This window comes from Myxine glutinosa, chromosome 2 (assembly GCF_964187855.1).
Source record: "Myxine glutinosa chromosome 2, kmMyxGlut1.1, whole genome shotgun sequence".
In the NCBI taxonomy this organism is placed as follows: Eukaryota; Metazoa; Chordata; class Myxini; order Myxiniformes; family Myxinidae; genus Myxine; species Myxine glutinosa.
Window position 1 is genome coordinate 112,935,878 of NC_136262.1, and position 15,215 is coordinate 112,951,092.

At 41.8% G+C, this 15,215-nt stretch overlaps 1 protein-coding gene across 2 annotated transcripts in view; it reads left to right on the forward strand.

Moving 5' to 3' along the window:
- Nucleotides 1-15,215, forward strand: part of LOC137421405 (uncharacterized) — a 243,643-nt gene that overhangs the window by 145,006 nt on the left and 83,422 nt on the right. For both annotated transcript variants that reach the window (XM_068107435.2, XM_068107436.2), the window contains 5 exons: nt 4,968-5,021; nt 5,353-5,397; nt 9,906-9,959; nt 14,632-14,676; nt 14,889-14,942. In XM_068107435.2, the coding sequence (XP_067963536.2) occupies nt 4,968-5,021; nt 5,353-5,397; nt 9,906-9,959; nt 14,632-14,676; nt 14,889-14,942 (252 nt within the window). The remainder of the gene's footprint in view (nt 1-4,967; nt 5,022-5,352; nt 5,398-9,905; nt 9,960-14,631; nt 14,677-14,888; nt 14,943-15,215) is intronic.

Here is a 15,215-nt window from a genome sequence, read left to right on the forward strand (position 1 = left end):
TTTTCCAGAAGTATTTCTTTATTTTGCACATTAGCCAAATTTTTTTTTAACAAAAACAAAAGTTAAATTATAACTGGGATTACGGACAGTAAAATTACAGTTCAGTACTTCGTGTAACCCCCACGAGCATTCAGGAGAGCACATACACGTCGAGGCATGCTGTTCACGAGATTTGCCAAGGTTTGGACAGGAATCGCTTGCCATGCAGTGACAATAGTCTGCTGCAATTCACGCACAGAGGTAGGCTGCTGGTCCAAGTTGTCGATTTGACGCGTTAATTCTGCCCACAAGTTCTCTATCGGATTCATATCCGGGGACATGGCAGGCCACTCCATATGCTCTACACCACGGTCAGCAAGAAAGTGTTGGATCATGCGAGCACGATGAGGCCATGCATTGTCATCTTGGAAGACAAAGTTTCCTCGAAAGGCTACACGAGCAAATGGAAGCAATGTTTCTTCCAGAATGGCCCTGTACTTGAACTGGTTCAGATTTCCATTCAGAACAACCAGGTCAGTTTTGCCCCCTGCATTTTTTTTTTTTTTTTTTTTTTTTGTATACTGAATCGAGGCTCGTGAAAGAGCTAAGCATCATCCCAAACGGTCACCCCACCACCTCCAGCTTGGACTCTTGGCACTATACAATCTTCGTTGTAGGCTTCATGCACTTGTCTGCGCACTCGGACATGGCCATCTTGACGATAGACCAGAAATCAAGACTCGTCAGTCGTCACTGAAGATCACGTAATTCCAGTGTCCTGGCTGCCATTGATGGTGCTCTCTGGCCCACTGCAATCGGCGCTGGCGGTGTTGTCTTGTCAGGCGTGGCTTTCTCAGGGGACGCCTGGCATGACAGCCTGCTTGAACCAGTCGTTGGTTGACTAGCCTTCTGGATACAGGCACATTTGTCAGTTGCTGCCACTCAGCCCTAAGCCGATTAGCTGACTTGGTACGGCCATTGCGGACTAACTGGTGCAGCTGGCGATCATCCCTCCTTGTGGTTCTGCGGGGACGTCCTGGCCGCGATATTGGAGGAGGGACACCCCTCTGAGCATTTCGTTTCGGGATCTTTGACACCTGACCTTGAGTGATGCCATACTGCCGAGCAATAGCACACTGTTTCATGCCGGAATTTCGTAAAGCTACCACTCCATGACAAACAGCATTGTCGAGTTGACGGACCATCTCCAGAGGAAGCGGTAATGACTTTTGTAGACGTGCAGCAGTTGTTTTCCACTAATACAGAATGCAACAACCCTTATATACCCGATTGTGAAGCCAATCGTCAAATGTACCTGTCCATACATTTTGTCACGCCACCTGTGATATAATCCTGTTATTGACTTCTTGCTGCAACAGACAATCAGTGACATGGTTCTTTTAACAAAGAAATCACCGAAGTGTAAAAGAAACTCACTAGATTGATATTCTGAGTTCAGAAAGGAAACCCAAGTCAAGAAAAAAAAAATATTCCATATTAAATGCCAAGTCTGTATATGCAAACAATATTGGGAGACGTATGTAAGGATGTTTTGATTCAAACCCCGGTGCATGCCCGAGTGAGGATTTAGGGTAACCGGGGTAAAAAAGGAAATAACGCAAAATTGGATTTTGGATCAATACTGGTGGAACATTTTGCCATCTTTCAACTTCACTCTCAGTGGGAAGGGTGGGGATTTGCGATGACGTGCCATCGACTTCGCTGAAGTTGAATTCATGTTTCTTACCCATTATCACTTACTAAACGAGTAGAGCTCAGTGGATGTATGACGGCTTGTAGTTGGATCCAAATTTTTTGAAACATGTGCATGCATTCGTATAGCCTGACAACCAACATGCATCGTTTTTCAGGGATAGTAAACTGGCCGTCTTTTTCGGTTTTCTTTATGCAAAAATTTATAACTTCAAATCTCTACAAAACATTTTAAAACATCAGCCCATGTGCTAATTCCTTGATTAGACTCCAAATCTGCACAAATGATCTGGTGCCGGTGACTTTTCCTGCTCTGCATTTGTCATTTGTCTTGGAGTCTCCACTGTGAGCCATCAAACATAGATGTAGGAACAAACTCTTCAAATCATATTCCAAGATGATCCCCAAACTATTTTAGATGTGGATGTTCCATGAAAACCAAAGCCAAAAGAAACTTGGTATTTTAAAGATGAAATGTTCAGATTGAATGAACAGGCAACTTTATACTAATAACTGTGAGGCATTAGAAGTGAGCAAATTTAAAGATGCTTGTTTAGGAAAATTAAATTTAATATTCCAATCGAGATTTTCATGAATATTTGTGAGATTTATATCAGGAAATAACCATAATGTGAATTTGCAATTTGAATTTCCATGGAAATCTCGTTGATATTTGCAAAGCAAATTGACAATATTGGGCTGCATTGTCAAAATGGAAAACTTTGTATTTTCTTAGGTAGGCCCACTAGCAGAGGTACCCGGCGTTTCCCAGTACTGTTGGCATTTTTTCTTAGGTAGGCCCACTAGCAGGGGTACCCGGCGTTTCCCAGTACTGTTGGCATTTTTTCTTAGGTAGGCCCACTAGTATGGGTACCCGGCGTTGCCCAGTACTGTTGGCATTTTTTCTTAGGTAGGCCCACTAGTAGGGGTACCCGGCGTTGCCCAGTACTGTTGGCATTTTGAAGAAAAAAAAAAATTCTATTTTTTTTTGTGGTGGCCTAAACCATTTATTTCCCTACAGCCACTAAGCAATAGGGCCGGGGAACATTTAATATTACCTTTCACAGAGCACGATAGAGCCATTAAAAAAAAAGTTTTTTTTTGCCTAAAATACTCTCCGGCACTCAATGAACATCTGCATGTTTGACGAAGATCTGTTCAGTCATCTCTGAGAAAAAATGGTGACACACGCACACACTTGCATACACACATATACACATACAGACACACACACACACACACATACACTCACACACTTATACACATACACACACTCATAAACATACACACACACAGTGTCAAATCATTTCCAAACCTGGAAATTAATTTTCTTATTTATGCACAAAAACCAAGAAAAGACACTTACAGTTACAAACATGTGTTCGTGGTCCCTCGGATGGCACAAGATAAATGGTTTACTTGCTCTGACTACACATAGCTGATCGATCATGTGCATTACCATGACGACCAGATTTAGGGACTGCATCCATAAGAGTTGGGAATGTTGTTGTAATTTCCTGGTGCAGTATATAACGACATTTATACTGTCATGGCAACGTTAGCATCCCACAATGACGCTTATGAAGACTATCGCTTCACAATCCAAGTTATATCATTTGAGAAAATCATTAAAAAAACCATTTTAAAAAGATCAAAAAATCATTTAAAATTGATAAAAAGATTTTTAAAAATCATTTAAAAAGATGAAAAAAGATCAAAAAATCATTTTTAAATGAGGAAAAAAGATCAAAAATCATACACACATATACACATTAAAAAAGATGAAAAAAGGTCATTAAAAAAGATGAAAAAAAGATCAAAAAATCATTTAAAATGAGGAAAAAAACAGATCAAAAAATTATTTTAAAATGATACAAAAAAAGGTTTTTAAAGGTCATTAAAAAGATCAAAAAAAGATCAAAAAATCATTAAAAATGAGGAAAAAAAGATCAAAAAATTATTTTTAAATGATACAAAAAGGCTTTTAAAGGTCATTTAAAAAGATGAAAAAAGATCAAAAAATCATTAAAAATTATGACAAAACGATTTTTAAATCATTTTAAAAGATGAAAAAATATCATTTAAAATATTAATTTTTTTTAAAGCCAAAAATCATTTTAAAAAATGAAGAAAGAGTTGTAAAAAATTTCATGATGAAAAAAAGATTTAAAAAATAATTAAAACGATGAAGAAAGATTTTTAAAAATTAATGTTGAATTTTTTTTTTTTAAATCATTAAAAGAGTGGGTTTTTCCCAAAAGGATTTTTCCCCCGGTAATATCAGCACACTTGCTGTAGGTTCTTCCCGACCCAGCTCCATCGTTGACATTTTGTTAAGTTAGATGATAGTTATTGATGTTTGGTGGTTTTATTTAGTTAATTCGTTCACTTGTTTGCAGCACCTGTTTGCTGGTTTCATCCCTTCTAGGTGCATGGCTGAGGTGCTGATGAAGTGCTTTGTGTATGTTAAGGACAAAATGAGTAATTTGTTCAGCGGACGGACGGGTTAGTTGATTGAACGTCCCTTCCTTCGGACGGCACAGTCCTTGATTCCATGAGCAATGTGACATTTCATAGTCTGGTTGGGAATGTAATTAATTCACACCTGACATCCCCAAGGTGAGTGCATTGCCTCAGTTATCCTGCCAAACTTTTATTAATCGTGGCCTTGTTAACAGTTGTGTCATTTATTGTAAATTGCACAGATGGGTGGAAAAGAATGATAATGATTTAAAAAAACATATTTGTGGCAAGAGTTCTATATAACTACCATGGTATTCCAAAACAACAATCTTAGATACACATCATCAAATAACCATATATACATCCTATATCAATATGAACTTGGATAAATAAATGAGCGATACAATATATTAATAAGTTATTAGGTTTAGATCAACATTTTAACTTTGACTAGGCTCGGTGATGTAATGGTTCGTGTCTGGTCTGAGTCTGGGAGGTCGGTGGTTCGAATCCCGGAAAAGCTCTAAATATAAGAGAGCGGACAAACAACCATAGGTTGGCAACCAGTGCGCAGGCTTGCTGGGCCTAATGGCCTCCTCATGTATTGAAGCTCATTGTAAGTGAATTGACATTATTAACATTGTGACAAAGATGGTACTGTATGTATACTGACATGTACACGATGAGTTGATGTCACTCATGTCATGCCAATACGATAGTGGGTGCGATGCTTATATTGTGTTGTGACAGCAAAAGGAACACACAAACAATCATTCATTATCACTAATCCATTTATATCCTTCACTCCACAGGGCTATGTTGGTGCAAAGGGACCACAAGGTATCTCTGGAGAACCAGGAATGAGAGTAAGTCCCAGCCCCTCCTGATATTTTGAATCCTCTAAGTTTGTTCAATCAGTTGCTTAAGCCCCCTCTCCACCCAGATTGTGTTCAGGTCTTATAGCCCCCCCCCCCCCCGGCCCCATTACCATATTTTTTTTAAAGGTCTTACAGCCCTACCTCACTCCCCTCCACCCCCTCCCCACCCCCCCCCCCCCCCGAGATTGTGTTTAGGTCTTAGAGGTTGGTGCAGGTTGTTCTGCTCCTCCACAATGTGTAGATCATTTGGGTATTGCATGTCATTGAGACGAGTTACCTTTGTAGGTATTTTTTTGGTTTTCATTGTTTCTCTCTACAGGGAAAAGATGGAGAAATTGGGCCGACAGGTTTATCTGGAGATCCGGTGAGATGTTGAAAACTTTATTTTCCGTAATCGATGTAATAATTGATACAGTATTTATTAATACTCACGCCTCTACTTTTTTAGCATCACGTTGTGGTAGTTTGAGTACTGTATTTGCATACAATAATGGGCTGCTCTGTTGGTCGCATTTTATGAATAATAATAATAATAATGCATTTATTTTATATAGCGCTTTTCAGGGTGCCCAAAGACGCTTTGACAGAGTGCAAAACATAATGCATAGCAAAACATAAAAACAATTGCAAAAAACAAAAATCAATAGGGAAATATTCAAAGCAAAAAGGAGGGAGAAGGAGAAGAGATAGTCAGGGGTTAAATGCTGTGGGTTAAATGTTGAATGCAGTGTTGAACAGGTGGGTCTTGAGTGATGTTTTGAATGTGGTGAGTGAGGAGGAGTCTCTGATGGTGTGAGGTAGCGAGTTCCAGAGGGTGGGAGCAGCGATGGAGAAGGCCCTGTCCCCCCAGGATCTGAATTTGGTCCGGATGGGGTGGGGGGTCAGGAAGTTGGTACCAGCAGAGCGGAGGTTGCGGGTGGGAGTGTCTGGAGAGGAGGTCAGCCAGGTAGGATGGGGCCAGGTTATGGAGGGCTTTGTAGATCAAGAGGAGGATTTTGTACTGGATTCTCTGGGAGATGGGGAGCCAGTGAAGCTTGTAAAGGACGGGGGTGATGTGGTCACGGGTCCGGGAATGGGTGAGTAGACGGGCAGCGGAGTTCTGAATGTATTGGAGTTTATTGGTGATTGTTGAGTGTGAACCATAGAGGAGGCTATTGTAGTAGTCCAGACGGGAGGTGATGAAGGCGTGGATGAGGGATTTTAAAAATTGGATTTTAAAGTGGATTTTAAAATTGATATCCTACCTTTTGATGAATTGGAACTCCAACCTGAGGCCTGAAGAGTTGAACAAAATCTCAGCATATTGAGCCATGTTTGTACGCTCATCATGCAGGTGTATTGTGCTCTACTTGTGGAAATAATGTAACAACATCCAAGAGCGCGGTCACGTGATCGGGTACGTGACGTCACGGTAAACATCGCTATTATGGGGTTCATCTTGGGGAAGGGAAAAACTAAACTGAATTTGAACATTTCTTGGATGTTGGGGACAAAAAATGTCAAAAATTAATGAGGAAGGAAAGTGGTCATTGATACAGCAGAGGGAATTATGGGTAATCTTAGGATACAAATTTGATTCATGGCATTGCTCGTTTCGTGTAAGATGAAGTTTTATGAGCAAGGGGGAAGATGTGTGAGAGGTGTGTAAGGGTGTGGGCTCACCAGGTGTGTGAAAGGTGTGTTTTGGGTTTAATTTTGGGTTTTGGGTTTTGGGTTTCACCCCAAATCCACTTTTTTGAAATACCAACTTCTGTCCTGGAAGTCCTTGGTGTCCTTGTGTTTTATACTTCTCCCCCCCCCCCCCCCCTCCTTCCCACGCCTCCTCCCCCCAAGCCCTCTCCCTCCCACACATCTCCCTGCTCTCAAATGTTGTGTTTGTGTGCTTCCCCTTCTCTCCCCATCTTGTCTTCCGCTCCCTCTTTTTATACATTTTGTTTGTCTGGTTGATTTGTTTGTGAAATAAATGTTAGCTCTTTCACGAGCCTCGATTCAGTATACAAAAAAAAAAAAAAAAAAAAAAAAATCCATTTCAATAATATTCCTCACCTACTACCTTTAGGTAGTAGGTGAGAAATATTATTGAAATGGATTTTAAATGGATGAAATGGCCGATTGAAATTGAAATGGCCGATCATCGGAATGAAATGGATTGAAATGGATGGACCTACTACACTACCTTTTATTACTCAACTCCTTCATTGTTGCTTCAACTTCATCAAAGTTTTAAATATGTGAACAGTTTGCTTTTTCACATCGTTTATAAGTAAAAATCTTACTATAATTCACCAAATGTCCGTCCGTCTGTCTGTCCGTCCGTTCCCAGGTACCGCAAAAACGGCTGAACCGATCGCAACGATATTTTGGGTGGGTAATCCTGGGACCCCCTGGAGTAAAATAGGCTATATTGTTTTTACAATTTCAGCCTTGCCCTCCAGCATTTTCAGGTTTGGACTCCCACCTAACGTTATTGTCCCGGGTACCGCGGGTGACCCCACTAGTCAGAAATAATTTGAAAACTTAAATAAAGGAATTTTTTTGAAGTAAAAGTAAAAATTGAAAACAAATTTAGTAATTGAAAAAAAATATATATCATGAATAATGAAATACTGTATATTGGGGAAAAAGTAAATAAATAAGTAATTAAAATATAAAATAATTTAAAATTGAAAAAATTGAAAATTGGGGAAAAATAAATATTTGAAAATGAAATAATAATTTAGAATTTTTTTATAATTTGAAATTAAATAATTAAATAATGGAAATTATTTAATTCTTCAATACACACCGGCTACCACAATACACATCGGCTACCACAATACACATCGGCTACCACAATACACATCGGCTACCACAATACACACCGACTACCACAATACACACCGGCTACCACAATACACACCGGCTACCACAATACACATCGGCTACCACAATACACATCGGCTACCACAATACACATCGGCTACCACAATACACATCGGCTACCACAATACACATCGGCTACCACAATACACATCGGCTACCACAATACACATCGGCTACCACAATACACACCGGCTACCACAATACACACCGGCTACCACAATACACATCGGCTACCACAATACACATCGGCTACCACAATACACATCGGCTACCACAATACACATCGGCTACCACAATACACATCGGCTACCACAATACACATCGGCTACCACAATACACACCGGCTACCACAATACACACCGGCTACCACAATACACATCGGCTACCACAATACACATCGGCTACCACAATACACATCGGCTACCACAATACACACCGGCTACCACAATACACACCGGCTACCACAATACACACTGGCTACCACAATACACATCGGCTACCACAATACACATCGGCTACCACAATACACATCGGCTACCACAATACACATCGGCTACCACAATACACATCGGCTACCACAATACACATCGGCTACCACAATACACATCGGCTACCACAATACACATCGGCTACCACAATACACATCGGCTACCACAATACACATCGGCTACCACAATACACATCGGCTACCACAATACACACCGGCTACCACAATACACATCGGCTACCACAATACACATCGGCTACCACAATACACATCGGCTACCACAATACACACCGGCTACCACAATACACACCGGCTACCACAATACACATCAGCTACCACAATACACATCGGCTACCACAATACACATCGGCTACCACAATACACACTGGCTACCACAATACACATCGGCTACCACAATACACATCGGCTACCACAATACACATCGGCTACCACAATACACATCGGCTACCACAATACACACTGGGTACCACAATACACACCGGCTACCACAATACACATCGGCTACCACAATACACACCGGCTACCACAATACACATTGGCTACCACAATACACATCGGCTACCACAATACACATCGGCTACAACAATACACACTGGCTACCACAATACACACCGGCTACCACAATACACATCGGCTACCACAATACACATCGGCTACCACAATACACACTGGCTACCACAATACACACCGGCTACCACAATACACATCGGCTACCACAATACACACCGGCTACCACAATACACATCAGCTACCACAATACACATCGGCTACCACAATACACATCGGCTACCACAATACACATCGGCTACCACAATACACACCGGCTACCACAATACACATCGGCTACCACAATACACATCAGCTACCACAATACACATCGGCTACCACAATACACATCGGCTACCACAAAACACATCAGCTACCACAATACACATCAGCTACCACAATACACATCGGCTACCACAATACGCATCATAACATGACGGGCGCAGTTTTGCGCGACGAGGTTGTACGGTTTAAGTTTTTTCCCATAATTCATGAAAACTTGTAACATGTTTGACTTGATCGTTGCGTAAATCTACTGTTGTGGTTGAACCTCGTTATGAGACCCAAGCAGGGTTTGATTGTTATGACTCGTTACACCAAGGGTCACCACAAGAAGGCTCATTGTAAACTTCCGTGCAAAACAAACTTTACAAACTTCGTACAACTTTTGCCAACTACGCAAATGAGAATCCTGCCAAGGAGGAAACGACAATATTTATTTGTACTTGAGAGTGTTTTCGGTTGTTCGGTGTACAATGAAGGGAGAGTACACTAGTTATCCACTGATGATAACACGTTAACTCAGCATTGGGCACAATATGGGTTAACAAAGGTATTTGTGCCACCAAGTAGAATGGAAAGTTCTCCATGAGATGCCAACTTTAGGGATGTGATTTTATGGGTTTTGAAGTGTCCTTTAATTATTTATTTATTTAATCACTGACGTTTTCCTGCAGGGAGAGAGGGGGCTGCTCGGGCCTCGTGGCCCACCTGGGTTCCCAGGACCAACGGTATGTAATTGTCATTGTTGTTCTGTTTTATTGTTTTGTCTTTGCTTTCTTCGTGCAATCTGTCTTTAATACTTAATCCGATAAATATTTAAACGCATTACCCCATAACTTGTGTGCTTAATATACAAAATGTGATGTTCGTGGAGGAGCTGATGATGTGAGGAAAGATCCACACACTAACAATGTGGGAGAACATAACCAGTGGCCAAAGGACAACCAAACAAAGGTCAAACTGCCTTGTAGGACAAAACAGAAAAGACAAGCGAACAATATACCATAGTTTAGATCACACGCTTATGGTGCGGAGGGGAAGGTTTCGGAGGATAAGGTTTGAAATGATGGACCAGGTGCCAGGAATCGGGGACAAAACATGTTTGTGGTGAACATCTTGAAAGATTGGATGGAAGAACATGACTGGCCAACTTCTTCTTTTTAGCCACGTCGCAGACGCTGGTCATAGAGTGCCCTCTGCTGTTGTTGTTGTTCTTCTTCTTGTTCTTCTTCTTCTTCTTGTTGTTCTTGCAGAGAAGACAAAACCTCAAAGCTCCACCCATTCTGGGAACCATAGCTCCACCCATTTTGGGAGAGGCTTCATATAAACAAATATCCACCATTTTATTAACTCGCATAGCTTTGAGGCCTGTTTTGTAGGCCCGTGGTGTCTTCCTCTCTCACACAGTTTTATTTCAAATCAAATTCGATATATCATTTCATTTTTCACAGTCGCTAACATAGTTTTAGACTCGGTTGAAAAAAAACGGGAAGAAAATCTGATGAAAGTTGCCCTTTATAGAACGAAATGAATTCTCAAAGGCCTGTAACTTCAAGTCCATTGAGATTTTTTTTTTTTAAATCGCGGCATGGTCAGTCATACACCGCCCGAAATAACAGACGGGAAAATGCCGAGATATATATATTTTGTTTAAATCGCGGCATGGTCAGTCATACACCGCCCGAAATAACAGTAAAAATTCGTCCATTTGATGACAATCGTCACGATGAAATATTTAATTTATACGTCGTCACAATAATGTGGAGAGAGGAGCATAGCTTCGTTCACGTGTCGCCACATACGGGAAATTGCCGAGATATATATTTTTTACATCGCGGCATGGGCAGTCATACACCGCCTGAAATAACAGACGGGAAAATGCCGAGATATATTAAAAATTCGTCCATTTGATGACAATCGTCACGATGAAATATTTAATTTATACGTCGTCACAATAATGTGGAGAGAGGAGCATAGCTTCGTTCACGTGTCGCCACACACGGGAAATTGCCGAGATATATATTTTTTTCAATCGCGGCATGGTCAGTCATACACCGCCTGAAATAACAGACGGGAAAATGCCGAGATATATTAAAAATTCGTCGCCACACACGGGAAATTGCCGAGATATATTTTCACTTTGCACAAAAATAACATCAAGTAATCGAATCAATAGGAATGTCCTGTGCCTATAACATCGACGTTATAGGCACAGCTGCATCTAGGCATTGTGTAACATCGACGCGGCTTTTGTTTTAATTAAAACTTTTTGTACTTGTTTATATATCAAGTCAAGGCTTAATGGAATAACTAGAACACGGAACAGATCAGGACGCAACAGAACAAAAGGAACAGTGGGAAAAGAGAGGGGGAAACACCAACAGCAGGGTTCACGGACAAAGTATAAGAAGACTTGGACAAAACAGAGAGAGATTTGGACAAAACAGAGGGAGATTTGGACAAAACAGAGGGAGACTTGCACTAAACAGAGGGAGATTTAGACAAAACAGAGGGAGATTTAGACAGAACAGAGGGAGATTTAGACAAGACAGAGGGAGATTTAGACAAAACAGAGGGAGATTTGGACAAAACAGAGGGAGACTTGGACAAAACAGAGGGAGATTTGGACAAAACAGAGGGAGACTTGGACTAAACAGAGGGAGATTTGGACAAAACAGAGGGAGACTTGCACTAAACAGAGGGAGACTTGGACGAAACAGAGGGAGATTTAGACAAAACAGAGGGAGATTTAGACAAGACAGAGGGAGATTTGGACAAAACAGAGGGAGACTTGGACTAAACAGAGGGAGATTTGGACAAAACAGAGGGAGACTTGGACTAAACAGAGGGAGATTTGGACAAAACAGAGGGAGACTTGGACTAAACAGAGGGAGACTTGGACGAAACAGAGGGAGATTTAGACAAAACAGAGGGAGATTTAGACAAGACAGAGGGAGATTTAGACAAAACAGAGGGAGATTTGGACAAAACAGAGGGAGACTTGGACAACACAGAGGGAGATTTGGACAAAACAGAGGGAGATTTGGACAAAACAGAGGGAGACTTGGACTAAACAGAGGGAGATTTGGACAAAACAGAGGGAGACTTGGACTAAACAGAGGGAGATTTGGACAAAACAGAGGGAGACTTGCACTAAACAGAGGGAGACTTGGACGAAACAGAGGGAGATTTAGACAAAACAGAGGGAGATTTAGACAAAACAGAGGGAGATTTAGACAAGACAGAGGGAGATTTAGACAAAACAGAGGGAGATTTGGACAAAACAGAGGGAGACTTGGACAAAACAGAGGGAGATTTGGACAAAACAGAGGGAGACTTGGACTAAACAGAGGGAGATTTGGACAAAACAGAGGGAGACTTGCACTAAACAGAGGGAGACTTGGACGAAACAGAGGGAGATTTAGACAAAACAGAGGGAGATTTAGACAAGACAGAGGGAGATTTAGACAAAACAGAGGGAGATTTGGACAAGACAGAGGGAGACTTGGACAACACAGAGGGAGATTTGGACAAAACAGAGGGAGACTTGGACAAAACAGAGGGAGATTTGGACAAAACAGAGGGAGACTTGGACTAAACAGAGGGAGATTTTGGACAAAACAGAGGGAGATTTGGACTAAACAGAGGGAGATTTGGACAAAACAGAGGGAATTTGGACTAAACAGAGGAAGATTTGGACAAAACAGAGGGAGATTTGGACAAAACAGAGGGAGACTTGGACTAAACAGAGGGAGATTTGGACAAAACAGAGGGAGATTTGGACTAAACAGAGGGAGACTTGGACGAAACAGAGGGAGATTTAGACAAAACAGAGGGAGATTTAGACAAGACAGAGGGAGATTTAGACAAAACAGAGGGAGATTTGGACAAAACAGAGGGAGACTTGGACAAAACAGAGGGAGATTTGGACAAAACAGAGGGAGACTTGGACTAAACAGAGGGAGATTTGGACAAAACAGAGGGAGATTTGGACTAAACAGAGGGAGATTTAGACAAAACAGAGGGAGATTTAGACAAAACAGAGGGAGATTTAGACAAAACAGAGGGAGATTTAGACAAAACAGAGTGAGACGTGGACAAATTCAGGATTAGGGAGGAATGAGGGGGCACAGAGTGGACAAAATTGATACAGAAGCGATCTCTCAAAATCGGAAAAACTGGAAAATTGGAAGGAGTTGGGATTTGGATGGGGTTAATGAGGGGAGAAAAGATCATGGTTTTGGATTGGGGATGATCTGCGATGGTGGTGAACAGCTGTCTTGAAGACCTGGAGTGAAGAATGAGATTGAAGAGGATGTGGAAGTTGGTTCCACAGGTGAGAGAAAGAGGAACGAATGAGTGGAGATGACAAGTGATCCTGGATATATGTAGTTTAACCAGAATGGGGTTTATGGTGGACCGTGTGCGTCCTGCAGAAATTTAGGGGGGATAAAACACAGAAAGAGTAGAGAGTGCAAGACCAGAAAGGAATCGGTAGAAGCCAGAGAGATCAGCGACGTCTGCGATGATGAGGTGATAGACTCATAGACTCAGCTTAATCGCGAGAGATTCCAATCATCTTGAAGGCCTTGGTTTCCACGGCGTCATGCTGACCAAAACGTGAGGCAGGCGAGCCAACCCAAAGTGGAGAGCAGTACACCATCAAGCTGTGGACGAAGACCTTGTAGGTGGACATGAGTTCAGGTGTGCCTAGGAAGGACTTAGTATGATGGAGGATTCCCAGTGAGAGACTGGCTTTGGAGGTCAACTTTGAAATGTGGCTTGCCCTTGGGTAAATTGTTCCATTGTTGTGAGACTAGCAGGGACAAAAGAGTGGGGGTGAGCAGTAAGCCTAGATTTGGGAATGGGGGCAAGGTGTGGATTGCTAGAGGAGTAACATGTGACCAGGAGGGGTTGGTGAGGAACAAACTACTGAGAAGGAAGTGGGGAGAGAGTTGAGATAGGAGGCAGTAGAGGACTGTGAGACAACCAACCTATGGTGGGAGGGATGCACACCTTGCACTTCCACCTCCTCTTCCATATGCACCAATACCTCCGAGAGCTTTGGACTCCATCGCATCCAGAGATACGAGACGGGAGATGTAGAACCTGCCCATGGAGGATAAAGCATTCTTCATGATACTGTGGATGAACACTTTGTGCACCTTTACAAGCGGAGATGCTGTAAGAGAGATTTGTCTGTAGTCGTCACAAAGGTGACGCCCGACTGTAAAGCGGTGGCTTTGAGGTGTGCTCAGGCTAAAACAGGTCTCGGAAGGTTGTTCGGGCCAGGAGTTTCAAGTAAATTAACCGGTGCTAAAGGTTGACAACAGGAATGATGTGGATGGTTTGTTTTGGATTTTGTTCTTATTGTGCTTATTTCAATTTATTTTGATCTAGGGATCTCATGGAATTGATGGATTGGCTGGACCTAAAGGAAATATGGTAAATAAACCCTTTATTTTTTCATTCATATCCGTTGGATCATTTATTTGGCTCATGATTCCATTTCCTTCACTTCTTCCCTTGTCATTTAATTCATTGACATCACTAATTAATTAATTCTGTCTTCCCATCAAAGAAATATTCTCTCAACCGAATGATGAATCTAATATAATATCTTTCATTTCTGTATGTTCTGTGCTTTTCTTGGCCAGGGGATTGGAGGAGAGGCAGGGCCAGCAGGACAGCAGGGACTTCCGGGACATCAGGTGAGAGTTTGATGGATTTCTCATCAGTTTTCATATCTGAGAGTGTTATTAAAACGCGGTTCCAATTCAAGGAGATCTGGACCCAGACCTCATCGCGATGCTGTCATGTGACGGTGATGTGACACTGCATTCTCAGATGAAAATGTTGGGCATTTCCTTGGGGATATTAATGATGCAATGTTGTATGTGTCTTTAAATATAAAATACTAGCAGGAGTACCCGGCGTTGTTAGGGTGAAGGGGGGAGACTGGAGAGGGAGGGTTGAGGAAGGGA